This window comes from Tyto alba, unplaced genomic scaffold, assembly GCF_018691265.1.
Source record: "Tyto alba isolate M040663 unplaced genomic scaffold, T.alba_DEE_v4.0 Super-Scaffold_2, whole genome shotgun sequence".
Classification (NCBI taxonomy): domain Eukaryota; kingdom Metazoa; phylum Chordata; class Aves; order Strigiformes; family Tytonidae; genus Tyto; species Tyto alba.
Window position 1 is genome coordinate 80,581,659 of NW_024881282.1, and position 13,528 is coordinate 80,595,186.

The 13,528-nt window shown below is 33.9% G+C and overlaps 1 protein-coding gene across 1 annotated transcript in view; it reads right to left on the reverse strand.

Moving 5' to 3' along the window:
* SEMA3E (semaphorin 3E) overlaps positions 1 to 13,528 on the reverse strand; it is a 152,754-nt gene that overhangs the window by 31,960 nt on the left and 107,266 nt on the right. The window contains exons 5-7 of the mRNA XM_032985235.2: positions 9,651 to 9,744; positions 2,307 to 2,426; positions 158 to 300 (exon numbers count right to left, since the gene is read on the reverse strand). Coding sequence (XP_032841126.2) covers positions 158 to 300; positions 2,307 to 2,426; positions 9,651 to 9,744 — 357 coding nt within the window. The remainder of the gene's footprint in view (positions 1 to 157; positions 301 to 2,306; positions 2,427 to 9,650; positions 9,745 to 13,528) is intronic.

Sequence of the window (13,528 nt, forward strand, 5' to 3'; positions counted from 1 at the left end):
CTTCTAATGCTTGAGGCTGTTTAGGTGCGGGGTTTTCATTCAGACCTATAACTTTCACATACATTAACAGATGCCATATTTGACTGGGGGAGACAGACCAAAGAAAGAAGCATGGTTTTTTTTTCAATTAGCTGGGGAATCAGAAAAAGGATCTTACCGCACATACTCGTCCCACTCTGGTATATATGGCATGAGTGCTTGTCTCAGCCTCTAATGCTTTTTCAGTAAAGAAGAAATATACTTTGTTATCATCATGGTCTTCATTGTCAGGAATCATGTACGATCCAACAAATTTTGGTTCTTTAAAAGAAAACAAAGTAAATGGAATTCAAGTTTATTAAAACATTCTCTTATTTTTTCAATCCTTAAAATCAGCTGGTAGGAAAGAAAAAAATAAAGTTAAAGGATCAGGAATCTGTCAGTCAGAGAGCTACCCGAGGGGAATAGGGTGGTAGGAATAGGTAAAAAATCTTTTTGTGGGTGAGTATCTATAGAACATGTGGAATACATTAATGTTAAGCTATTTTTATATCTCTGATTCACAAATCAATATTCCTTTGTATGTGCACAAGAAAAAGACCTTGTTCCAGTCCTGTTCTCTAGGGTTTATGCATTTTAATCTGGATTAGGCTAAAACCTGGCACTAATATTCACATAACAATCTCTGATCTCATACAAACCATCTGTAGGAATGTCAACTTCAGACAAACAGCCTTTTAGATAAAGAAAAAGCTCTGGTAGTTCTGATAATAGATGTTATTTGAACATATATCATCATAGATAGAGGATGCATTGTGTATATTTGCCATGAAATAGAAACCTAAATTTTTCCTGTTTTGGCATTTTGCTATGAAGTTGAAACCTAAGTTCAGACTTACGTACATGCCTGTATACCCTTTAACCCCACACCAAGCAGAGCTGTGAATGATTTCATCTCACTGAGTTGTAACAAAGTTTTTACAAGTTCTTTAAATGAGAATGTCGTTCATACAATTAGTATGATTTCTTAAGAAGCAGTGGGTAATGTAAATATTTTATAACTTCCTGTTGTTTATAAAAACAGTCATTGCATTTTAAGACATTGATACAACACTTGCTAATTTTCTGAAGTGTTTTTAGTATTCATTTTAAAATATTCCATTTCTGCAAATTTAAATTTCAAGTATAGACAAAATGAAAAGCAAATTAAAAGTTTCAGGACATAATTTAGAGAATTCTATATTTAAAATAATGAAATCTTCCAGAGAGAAGAGAAGAGAAACTTCACTTGCATATTGTGAGCATCCACCTGGTTCTTGCTACTCATATATAGCCAGTCTAAACAATCAGTTCATCAAGGCTCGAAGTATTGGATTAAAAACAGACATAAGAATGTTCTAAACATATGCTTTTTAAAAAATGTATTTAATTTGAGTCTTAGGTCAGATTTGTATAGGAAGAAGTATGTAGCCGAATTATTGTCTCTGTTCCAATTTGAGAGAAAACTATCTTGAAATTTGAGAGAAATACTTCTATGTCCTTTAATTGAAAAAATGATACTCATCATGTGAATCACCATAAAAGACAATTATTGCCTCTACTTGCTAAATATTAGCAGTAATTATGATGAAATATTGCAATACTTTTGGAGTAAAACAAATTTCTGACCCCATTTCACAGAAATTTCAACACTTACAAATTAAGATACATTTCACATTGAAGAGTATGAAACAATTTCTCAATTTCCTAGCACATGATTTTTCTCAATATTTTTCTTGTAGAATATTTTAATTTTCTTCTTTAAAATTATCTGCTTCAATTTTGTATTTCATTTAACTGTATGATCATTATATGTTTATTATTTTACATTATCGCATGACATCTCTTTATTACACAGCTTGGCAAAGATTGATTTGTTTTATTGCAACATAAGGACAAAATGATGTCATCTAGAAAAAAAAGAGTACTGTGTTCTAGCTAGAAGATCCCATTAATTAAACAGAGAATTTTGAAATATTGTTTTAATTATATCTGGCATATAATGAAATAGTATAGAATATTCAGAATATAAATTCAAAGCAATTTTAAAACAAAAAATTAAAGATTTAGAAGTTCCACTTGTTAAATACAATATGTAATTAAAGATTTAAATTTTTCATCATGGTAGACAGTTCATGAGAAATTTAATGGAAAAAAGATAGTTTAAACAAATTCATATCCCAAGGGATATACATACGCATGAACAATATCTTTCTAATTTCTGATTAAACAGAAATTGTCTAGTCATCTGAAACACCTCTGGTTCATCCTTCTCTTCATTCCCGTACCTTTCAACAGGCGCTCACTATCAGGTTCAGTTCGGAGATGGGCCATACGATTCATGGTGCGAAATAGAGCAGCATCTCTTCCCCAGTAGTCACTGTAGAGACCAGTAAAAAGTTCACCACCTGCAGATCATATATTAAAAAAACAAAATCATTACAAAACAATTTGGTAATGCTCTACTTACTTCTTAATTTTATTGCACATGATAGGAACTGCATTTTAAACATGGCTCATTAGGTTTTGCTCAAAATCAGGTAAGAAAGTGAGACAGTAAATTGCATATAGTCTAAAGAACATACAGACATCTTTCCTACCAGCACTACAACATTTACAGCTGGAACATCATGAGGACAAGAATTTTAAGTTTCATCCATTCATTACTAACTTCCAAGTAGATTCACACACAAAACATGAAGCAGTAAATTGACATCTAACCACATCTGCCACAATAACATCTACAACATAAGGCACCTAAGTTCAAAGATCTCACTGTCATACAGTTAGTGCCTGGCCCTTGAGACACTTACCCTTTGTTGGCACCTAAATTTTCACTAATGCAGACTCTGACCAGTGGTTTGCTTCTGAGCACTTATAGGCTTGCCCCTGGTCATACTAATGAGAAGCAACATTTGGTCCCAGAACTGGGAGGGACATGTTGGGTTTATGAGGAGTCAGAAATAACAGGAGCCAGAAAATGGGATGAAAATGCACCATCAGGATTCAGAGGATTCAGTGCTAAGGAAAAGAACAGCGACAGTGCAGCAAACCATTGATTTGGGCTATGCTCCATGAATACAGCTCAAGGCTAAACCATCCCTGAATCCACAGATTCAGGAAACACAGGGAGTGTTTTCTGAGCATAATTATTAGATGTGGCTCTGTGCTGTTTTGCACAGCTTTGGCTGAAAAAGATTCATTAGTGAGATACGTACTGAAAATACTGGAGATCTGGATGCAGTTATCTCCCCAGCTGGAGAGATAAGAAGCAGTACCTGCTACCTTAGAAACTATTTCTATAAACAAGAACGTGTTTTATTAGGCTGAGGGGGTTTTCCAGTCAGCCTACTGGACCTGTTCCACTTTACCTGAAATAGCTACAGTTTAGGTATAACTTGCTGACTGAGGGGGATCTTGTCCATCCTGCACAACTGCTGATGAATATTTCCTGAAAATTTTGTGGGAACAGAAATTTGTTCCCATTTTCAAATGATTTAGAGGGCATTCACAAATTAAGCAAGCATAGGAAAATATTAGAAATAATATACTGACTGCCAATAACTGTTGAAAATCTATATGTAGTGTGGTACAAGTGGATCATACGTATGTTAAAAAATCCAGCCAATCTCTATCATCTGATCCATTTAAAATTGTGACGTATTTTACTTTATTGGACATATTTTACTTTAATGAAATACCAGCAATAATTCTACCCTTTAGTTATGCATGGGTTCAATTCCCCTTAACTGACCAAGTATTAAGAATAATATATTTCACACCCTTGTGGACTTAGATTAGAAATTTTTAGGTGCAATTTAAGAAGAAGACAGTTTCTGTCACTAGATGGCATCCTTATGCTAGAAAATAACACATCAGGTATTACACTGCACAAGAAGAGGGAAATATTTTATTTCCAGTTCGTGGCTAATCTGAGTGGAGGTTTCAGTGACACAACTTCCTACCCCCTAATCAAAATAAACGCAACTGATCCATTCAAATAACATTTGCTGGCATTTATAAAGGATTATAGCAAAAACAAGAATTTTGCTTGTTGGTCCCCCTCAAAGTGTAGATTTTGTTTTTCTTAAGTGATATATATGAATTGAATGGTACCATAAATCTGAATAATTATTCCGAAAAGCTTATAGTTTGGCAGCTTATACTGGTTTAGAAACCTTTGCTGATTTGGAGCTGAGTGTAGTTTTGCCTTGGGATTTACCATATAAAGAATGGATATTGCCTTGTAAAATACTTGGTCATGATTTAGTGTAAAATATTGGCAAGTGAAATTAAAATTAAGTATGAATTATAGCATCAGTAGAAGTTAACATTACCCAAAATGAATAGAGAGTTTTATTTTTTAAACAACACAGAGCTGCTTAAAAAAAAAGTGTTTGCCAATGTCTGAATAATGTTCCAAACAGTCTTCACAGCCCTAATTAATCAGTTACATTAGTCATAAATCCCCCTTTAAGAATTTCATTGAAAAAATAAAATATCTCAGACTGGCAGTTTTTTGCCTTTTTCTTTTTTTTTTTTTTTTTTTTTAATTTTGTTGATGTGTGGGGTAAATGATTCTTTACCTATCACTAGTGATCAGGATTGACATTTATAAGTCCAGATATTCAGAAGTTTGGATGTGGAGCTTATTCCTTCTGTTTGACATAGATACAAAATATTAGTATAAATAACTAACCTGCTGGTATGGCATTCTACCAACTGATGATGATGTTATCACTGATTTTATCTGTGAGATCATGGGGGAGAAAATAGAAGTTCCAGTCTTGGAAGGATATTGTTCCATGAAAGATAGTGTACGGATATAGAAGTTGAATCTGATTTTTACCATGAAATGTTACTACACTAAGCATAAGACAAGTATCAAATGTGAGCAGACAGGTCACTTTGCCTAAGGAAAGTGATGAGACAATCCTGATGAGTGTGACTGGCAAAGATCTCATCACAAGAGCATTCAACATGATTCTGAGATCTTTTGCACTTTTGACATTAAGAAGATCTTCTCTTTTCTTCTTTAATAGTATTTTGCACATCCTTTAAGTTCATGTTACAAATTTTGAATGCTGCTAGGTTTTTACAGATGCTGACTAATTCTAGATTTAGAAACTACATGAGGTTGAGGTTTGAAAAATCCTGGCAAGATTTCTACTCTTTTCTCTTCTATTGAAAAGCCACTACTACATATCAACTCACTTGTATTGCATGCAGGATTTTATACTGTTGCACATCACACTGTTAACTAATATCTTCCAGTGAAAATCAACTGAGCAATTTCACAGACTTTCATCACTCCTCCCCTCTTCCAGTCTAACCTCAGTTTCACATGTATTTGACAAATTAATTGATAAAATTTAAGTTTTAACATAGTCTGGTTAATCCTGCTAAAACAAGAATATAAACTTTCGTCTTTCCTTATTTAAACAAACAAAAAAAAATCCCATGGACCTCAAAAACCAGTTTTAGCTCAAGCGTTGCATGCATACTTTTCAGCTAGCATTTTTTTCAAGCAAACAAATACGTCAATGTTTAGTTGGGACCTAAAGATAGCTTTATTTTTTGCCTTTTTTTCTGAGTGAGATCCTAACAAAACCAAAGACAAACTTTTTCTTCTAAAACAAGAATTTCTAGATGACGACCTTTAAAGTAAAAGCATGTGATTTAATTTAAAAAACTTTCATATATACAAGGGCTTTCTATAAAGCGGTTGCTTCCACTTTAGAAGTGGGTTTCCTTTGTTTGTTATTGGCATGTTTTGTGTGCCTATTTCAGATTGGAAGGTAATGTAAACATAAGCTATTATTCATCAGCTGTTATTCCTTTTAGTGTAAAATCTTCATTATATCACTTTCTACAAAGTGGACTTGCTCTGTTATGAATAAAGGAGTGGAACATAATATGGAGAACATAAGCAGCACCTTTCATGCATTTCTTTGACTGTCAGCCAGTTATTACTTATATGACAACTAAAATCAGAATACCAATTCACATTTTTAGCAAGTAATACTTCTCACAGTATGAAAAAAAAAGTTACAAAAAAAGTTAGCTATTGTTTATATGGCAAACTTCCTCTGCATATATGTATTTTCTGTCACTCAAATATTCTGTCTTCTGTTTTGAGAGAAAATGTATTTATTTTAGTTCATTGTCTAGAGTAAAAGAAAAGACACAAATACATGAAACGGTTTTAAAACTGTAAAACCAGGAAATATTATTGGAATGGATTCCCTGGATAGAAAAAAACATATTCAAATGTAGTTTAAGTTTTTCACCACTTGCCTGTGATATATTGCAGGTAACAAAACATAGACATAAAATGATTTCTCAGCTTTCAAGAGCTAGTGTGGTCTAAGTTAATCAGTGTGCATGATCTGATATCAAAAATAGTTTTGGTTATTGAAAGCAGATGGAAGAATTCATTAGAAATAGAAGTCCAGAAGTTTTATATGCCATTTCTCTAAACATATACTTTTAATTCAGCCTGTCTGCCATCCAACATCTATTCTGTTTCCTGATGCTGACAATAAAATGATAAAAGTTAATTGTTCATAAATTGAGGAATTCATCACAAGCTACTTTACCACTGGGTCAGATAACCTGTAATAAAATTTATGACAGCATGGTTATTTAGTTTTAAAGCCAAGTCACGAAATATTGTTTTCTTGAAGTGGGTATTTTAACTGATGTCTTGAAAAACATGAAGGGATACAGAACAGAAGATTCTCTTTCTTCCTAAATTAATCTAGATAAATCTGATTCTAATTAGTGATGGTGCAAATGATCTTTCACGATCAGTATTTTAAAAGCTTTTAAATCTTTCCTTAGTCTATTCCTAACTGTTAGTTAGCTGCCATGCTGGTGTAGGCTGCCATGGTAATGTGAGTTGCAGAGGTGGAAGGTTTTGAATTGTTTAATTATAAAGAAGAGGATACTAATATGTGAAAACCTCTTCTAACAGTTTTACATAAAACCTTTTCAAGGATATGAACATTGGCTGAACCTACATTGGAGAGTGGAGGCAGCTCTGGGGTGCCATCTCCAAGGACATGATGACTCCATACCAGGAGCAGACTTCACTTTCTAAGAAAATTGGAGTGTATGAAGAAGAAGGAAACCTCCAAGTATTGGAGGAAAGACTGGAAGACCATCCCTGGAGGGTGCATGGTGTAGGTGTCATCTGCTGTCATGGGGTCATGGCCACCATGAGCTAGAATAAGGGCTTGGTTAAACGAAGGAGCATCCCTTCCTTCAGAGTGCACTTGGCATTTTCTTGGTCACATTTTCAAATATTAATTAAAAGACTCTTTACTATTCCCTGTGTTTGCATCTATGTCTTCTACCCTTTTCAAATGGATACCTACAAAGGATATACGTTCTGGGGTCTAAGGAGCAGTGTTAATTCTGTTTATTCTGTCAGCTGTGTGTCTCTGGTTAGTAGAATTTAGTAGAATATAGTAGAATACATGGAAATAAAAACTTTTTAAGGATATTTTTCTTAACCATTGGAAGTGTTCAATTCCAAGAGTATAAAAAATACAAAAGCAAAAATAAAATAATAAACTCTTTGAAGATTTTTGTTATGCTCTTAAAATATCATTCTATGAGCACTTATACCTATCTCAGGCCATACTAGTTTTGATGAAGGAGATGGTTTGTCTGTTTTTTGCTGTTATATCAGTGATCTGATAAAAAATGTATTATTTTCTCTTGTTAATCTTGTCACATTACAGTACTGTTAGCTTACTGAGATTGATTCTGTAAGTTTTTGTCAGTGGATGTCCAATACTGATCAACATTTATCAGGGAAATGTTTATTTAATGGATTTCTCTTTCAGATAAAACTGTGAGGATCCGTAGGACCTCCCATGATCCAGGCAAACTAATGAACAGGCCAGAAACACAAGGCCTAACCATTAGTCTTGAAGTGCTCAGTGGGACAATCTGGCTTACATTTAAGCAAATAAAATTCACATTGATCTCACAGTAGGAACATGATCAGGTTAATTTATTTACTTAGTTGTGTCTGAGAAAAGGTTGAGAAGGACTTCAAGATTAGACCGTGAGGTTTCAGGCATACAGCAAATTCCATGAGTATTTGTTCCCAGGCTGAGCTAAGACTGGAATCTGTTAAAAACTGTGAAGCAATTTAGAAATAAGGGTGGAAGAAAAGCGTAAAAATCTGTTCTTCATGGATTTTGGAAGGTCAGTCAAAATACAGCAGTATTTTCCTGACTCTTTCATGACTTCTTAACCACTAAGAATTTAAGAATTTGACCTGGTTTTTTTTTTTTTTTTGTTGTTTTTTGTTTGGTTGGTTGGTTGGTTGTTTTTTGTTTTTTTTTTTTTTTTTTTTGTTTGTTTTTTTTTTTGTTGTTGTTGTTTTTTTTTTGTTTTGTTTTTTTTTTTTTTGTTTTTTTTTGAATGGGCATGAACAAAATTTTTATGAATTGCTGCAATTTGAAAGATTTGCCATTACTGGTGAAGATCCTTCTTGTAAGCAGTTTGTCAATGTATAGGAACAAATAAACCTAACATGTAAAAATACATGTGTCACTCATGACCAATACTTCCTCACCACCATGTGTGAGCTATATCATTGTAATTAATAATCAGAGACTTTAACTGTCTGATTTTAAGATATGAAGTCAAACGTAAATATCAAAGGGCCCTAAAATCTGTTAGCATTTTTAACCCTGAAGAGTTGAAAATGTATTTGACCTCTAGCTTCTTTTTTTCTATCACTTTCTTTTAATGACTATTCCTTTTGAATGCCCAGTTTTCTGAAAATGTTGTTTTCTAAGAACAGAAATCAGTGTGTTACTCCCTAAGTGCATCTACCTTTCACCCTTTATCTGCTGTTCCAGTCTTAATGTACTATAATAATGCCAGGACTGTATTTGCTTGATTTCACAAAATGTTTTCAGGAAAACAGTATAGAGGAAAAAACATATGGTTCATTATACTACAACTTCAAAGGTCCCAGCCCTGCAGTGATATACTTACCAACAAGGCACAGAGGAGCACTATCTCATCACAGCTTTCTGGCACTGCAGGACTTAGTCTGAATCCTGTTTTTATAACTGTCGCGTATAAGATCAACTCTACTAACAGAAAATCACCAGTTTTTGACAGTTTTGCTAGAAGGCAGCATTGAAAAGAAATATCTTTTGATCTCAAAAGCTGTAATTTATATAAACAATAAATTCTTGATATAAAAACAGTTAAATTCACACTTGTACAAGATGCTTGCTATTCCGATTATGTCTCAGTAGATGGAATATTATAAATTATGTGTATTTATCTCAGTGGCATAAAAGACTAAGATAGACTTACTGCTTTGTTTTGAAGGAAAGCAGGAAATTATTGTTTCCAAAATTACACAACAGTCAATTACTGCTTCAGGATGGCACGTGTACATCTACTTATTTCAGTGAGACACCCTTGCTGGAGTTAGTTCTGCCTGGGTTGTAATATTAATATGGGCAGCACCACTAGAATTAAGTCTGACATGGAAGGTTGCAATGGAAGACTGACAACATTTTGGTGTGATGAAGAAAGAGACTCAGAATGACAGATTGACAGGACCGTGAAGCTTGTGACATAAAGATCATTACCAATTAAGATGGAGGTGAAGGAAGAACTGGGGTCAAAAGGGCACCTGCCTCGTCCTCTCTCAAATTTGTGCGATTCCAGTTGAAATAGATGATCCTTTAAAAAAGAAAAAAAAAAAAAAATCACAGAAAACAGTATAAACCCTACAGGCAAAGTAAAGAACTCCTTAGAGACAAGTTTTAACTTTGTTATATCTTTGTAATGGACTGACTTCATTAGGGAGAAAACACGGCTAAGGTTACTCACTGATGTACTAGTAAAAATTCTCTGGGTTTCTACAGATCATCTTTGTGTGTGCACTGCCCCAAAAGTATCAGTAAAATATGCACTAAAATTGCACTTATTTCATTTCTGTGGGAGTAACGAGTGAAGGTTCCTCTATCTTTTCTCCAAATTATCTAAACATTAAATAGATATCTAGCCATGGAATGTGTTTTCCTTCTTTAAACACTTTTTTTTTCCAGTAGTTGTTAAATGTATCATGCTGTCTTCTATGTTCTTTTGGTAGTTTTGAGGTGTTTATATATCTTCTTCATAAAAGTATGTTTAGGAATGAATCCCCAGTTATGGTTTTCAGAGCAGATGTGATTTCTGCAGTGGATTTAACAGAATATGAGTATAAAAAGAATTTGTCTTTATAAGGCTTTAAAGGCTGAGAAAGAATTTACAATTTAAATTTTCATTTGCAATGCTACATTTGTCCCAGCTTTCTCAAAAGTTTCCATTAATATCTGATTAAAATATTAAGCGAGAGCATAATATTTTTTTAATTTACATATTAACAAAAAAGCATGCCACAAAACAAGAGAATGGGAGAAATATAAGGGCAAATAAAGAGAAAGCTGTGAAAGCTTCATATGAAATATGCCACCCAACAATCAAGTGTGTAACTGGTAAACATTTCAATAGTCTATCAGTTTCAGTTCTGTGTCACAGGTTTACTCAGAAGTCTACTGAAATGCAGATTATATCGACATATTGGATAAATGCAACCTACCTGTTCAGTAAACTAATCTCAGGTTCAAACTAAGGCAAATGTTTTGTGAGGCATGAAATTACATGTGACAGGATCCTAAATGCCCCAGAATTTTGAGGAGGATCTGCCTGGATCTCTCTTTCACAGCAAACCTTTTCAAAGAGGTCCAAGAGGCTTTTTAACCATAAAAATCACATTTTATTAGATCTGAATTTTCAGATATTCATTAGAATAACTCAATATTCACACAGAAAAAAGCTCAATATATTTAGACTGGACAAAAATAGTGTCCTGGTAGTCCTTATTCAAGTATATGTAGTCCTTTTAGTCCATAAGTCATTGTAGTAGGTTCTTTTTTTCTGCTGTTGGTTACATTAATATAATTGTGGGAGGTTGTAGCACATGCAGCTCAGTCCCTAGAAAGTTTTGCTTTTGACAGATACAGAAACCTGATTATCAGTCTGCTCTGCAGTGCTATATTCCCCACTCTCCTTCAGATCACTCACCTATGTCCACCCATCCCACTCTACAACCTCTCTCTTCCCAAGCAAGTGCAATTGCCCCCAAAGCGAAACTAATTTTCTCTTCAGATAGCTCCACTCATTACAGTTATGATCTCCCATAAAAAATATAAAAAGACAAGGAGCAAAGAAGCAGAAGGTATGCTGATTGTTGCATGGGATGGAAAACTTTTTTAAAAGAACAGAAAGAACAAAATTGCAAAGAAAGTGGGTAAGTTGTAGAGCTGTTAGTTCCCACTCAATGAATAATTTAATATTGATATGTGTTTCATTTAAAACAGTTAATCTTGAATTTGTCACAAGCCCCTCCCCTTCAAATCATTATTTACTCCTTAATCCCCAGATCAGACAAACTGATGCACTTATCTTCCATTCCCATCTGTCTAAATAGATGTCATTTTGTTGCAACTTCTAATCAAAAAATAATATTCCCATTAGTTAGAGTTTCTATATAAATAGGATGTAACTCAGAGTGCAGTTCTGAAAAAATAAGATACCTATTTTGTGTCTACTTGAAGTGAAAAAGCCACCCCAAAATAAAAATAGCAAGTAAAAACTGTATACAATTTAAATAACAGTCCTAAACCTCACAAGATAACAAGGCATTCAGAATCTCACCCCTCCAGAAGCTCCTGTGTTGGCCTAACCCTGGCATGTTAGTGCCTGATGTTAAAGCTGATGCAGCAGAAAATAATCATCCTGAGTAGAGACTGGTAGTACAGGATTATTTTCTGCTGTATCAGCTTCAATTGCACGTAAGTGGTAACTATTACCCCTCTGCTGTTGGGTAAATGTCAAACAATGAAGAAATATTTCTCTGTTTGTGGAAATCTCAGCCCCATTACATACTTCTGAAACATCACATACCAGGTATTTTTCAAAACTAAATACCATAATATTTTGGGTCAACAGTAGAAAAAAACCAGTAAGGTGAACTCAGGAAGTGAAAAAAAAAAACTTCTGAAACCACACGAAAGGACTAGGGAGTCATAATTGTCATAAATTATGATGTAAAGGAATATTTCTAAAACCAATCAGACTGATATTATTTATGCTCTTATCAGGTATTAAAAATAAAGTTACTCATGAAAAAGTTTATCTTCTGGGATCTCAACTAAACAATTTGTCAATGAATCAGTTCCATAAAGAAAAAACAAACCCCAATTTTTAGAGAAAAAGATGTAGAAGTAGGTGGAGAGATAAAATGAATGTTAAAATTTAATAGATTTTTCTAGTCTTAATGCTTTCTGTTCACTTTTCCCAGTGGTAAAAAAAATGGACTTGTCTTTGAAAGGAAAAAGTAACACATGTAAAGCTGATTACAGGAAAAAACATAGTGAGGTAGAGTTATCAGGTGGAAACAAAATTATTTCAAAACAATAATTAAAGTTGTATTATCCATACTTCATGGTTTATAGTGTATGGTTCATATTTAATCCTTCATAGGTAACAGCAACTGAAATTTTTTGTGCTGTAGGACAAGACATGATTCCACGAGGGCATCATATACCACACTTGATATTCAGGTCTTTCCCTGGTAAAAGGCCACTGATACTCAGACCAGGGAGACTTGACTGGTATAGGTGTCTTCCAGATGATGTGGAATGATTTTGTCTCTGTAGACCAAATTATAGTGTCACAATGAAATAGCTACTAATGTAGTTAAACATTCTCCTGAGAATCAGAATGAAACCAGTGGTAAAGATAAACCCATCTCTTTTAACATTCATGACATGAACATATTTAAAACAGCTAACTATATGACCATGGAATGAAAATGTTGAGCAGTATGCACAGTATCCTTTTGTTATCTACATTTTAACAGCTGGATTTTCTGAATAAGGATTGTAGCTTAAATATATAATCTAATGCTAACACTGAAGATAGACAAAAATTTGGATTTCAGTGCAACTTGGAGAAGTTTTTAAGTGGAATTTAGCAGTTTTGATACAAAGCAGGATGTGTATCTCATAAATGCTTGCAGATGCTTGTAACTGAAAAGTCACTGAAAATGTAAGTAATGACTCCTGCAAGAGACATTTTCCACCGTCACCTTTTAGGACAGCATACCAAATATTCCATGGTTGCAATAAATTAGTCCCATCACTGGGGCAAGTAACTGAAGATCAAGTGTTGGATGTGTCAGCTTCCACGGGATGCCAGTTTAAATGAAATAAGCATTACACATTAATAATCAGCTTTGAAGGCTAATACCATAATTCTCACACTTCTTGCTGTTGTGACATTGGAATCCCTTGAGAAATGTCAGAATAAAACTGACAGTTTCCTCACAGATTATCCAACACAGCAATTCAGCATTGCAATTTATTTTACAGGCACTTTTTAGTGATTAAGGTAAAAATTATGCAAAAACACATATGGA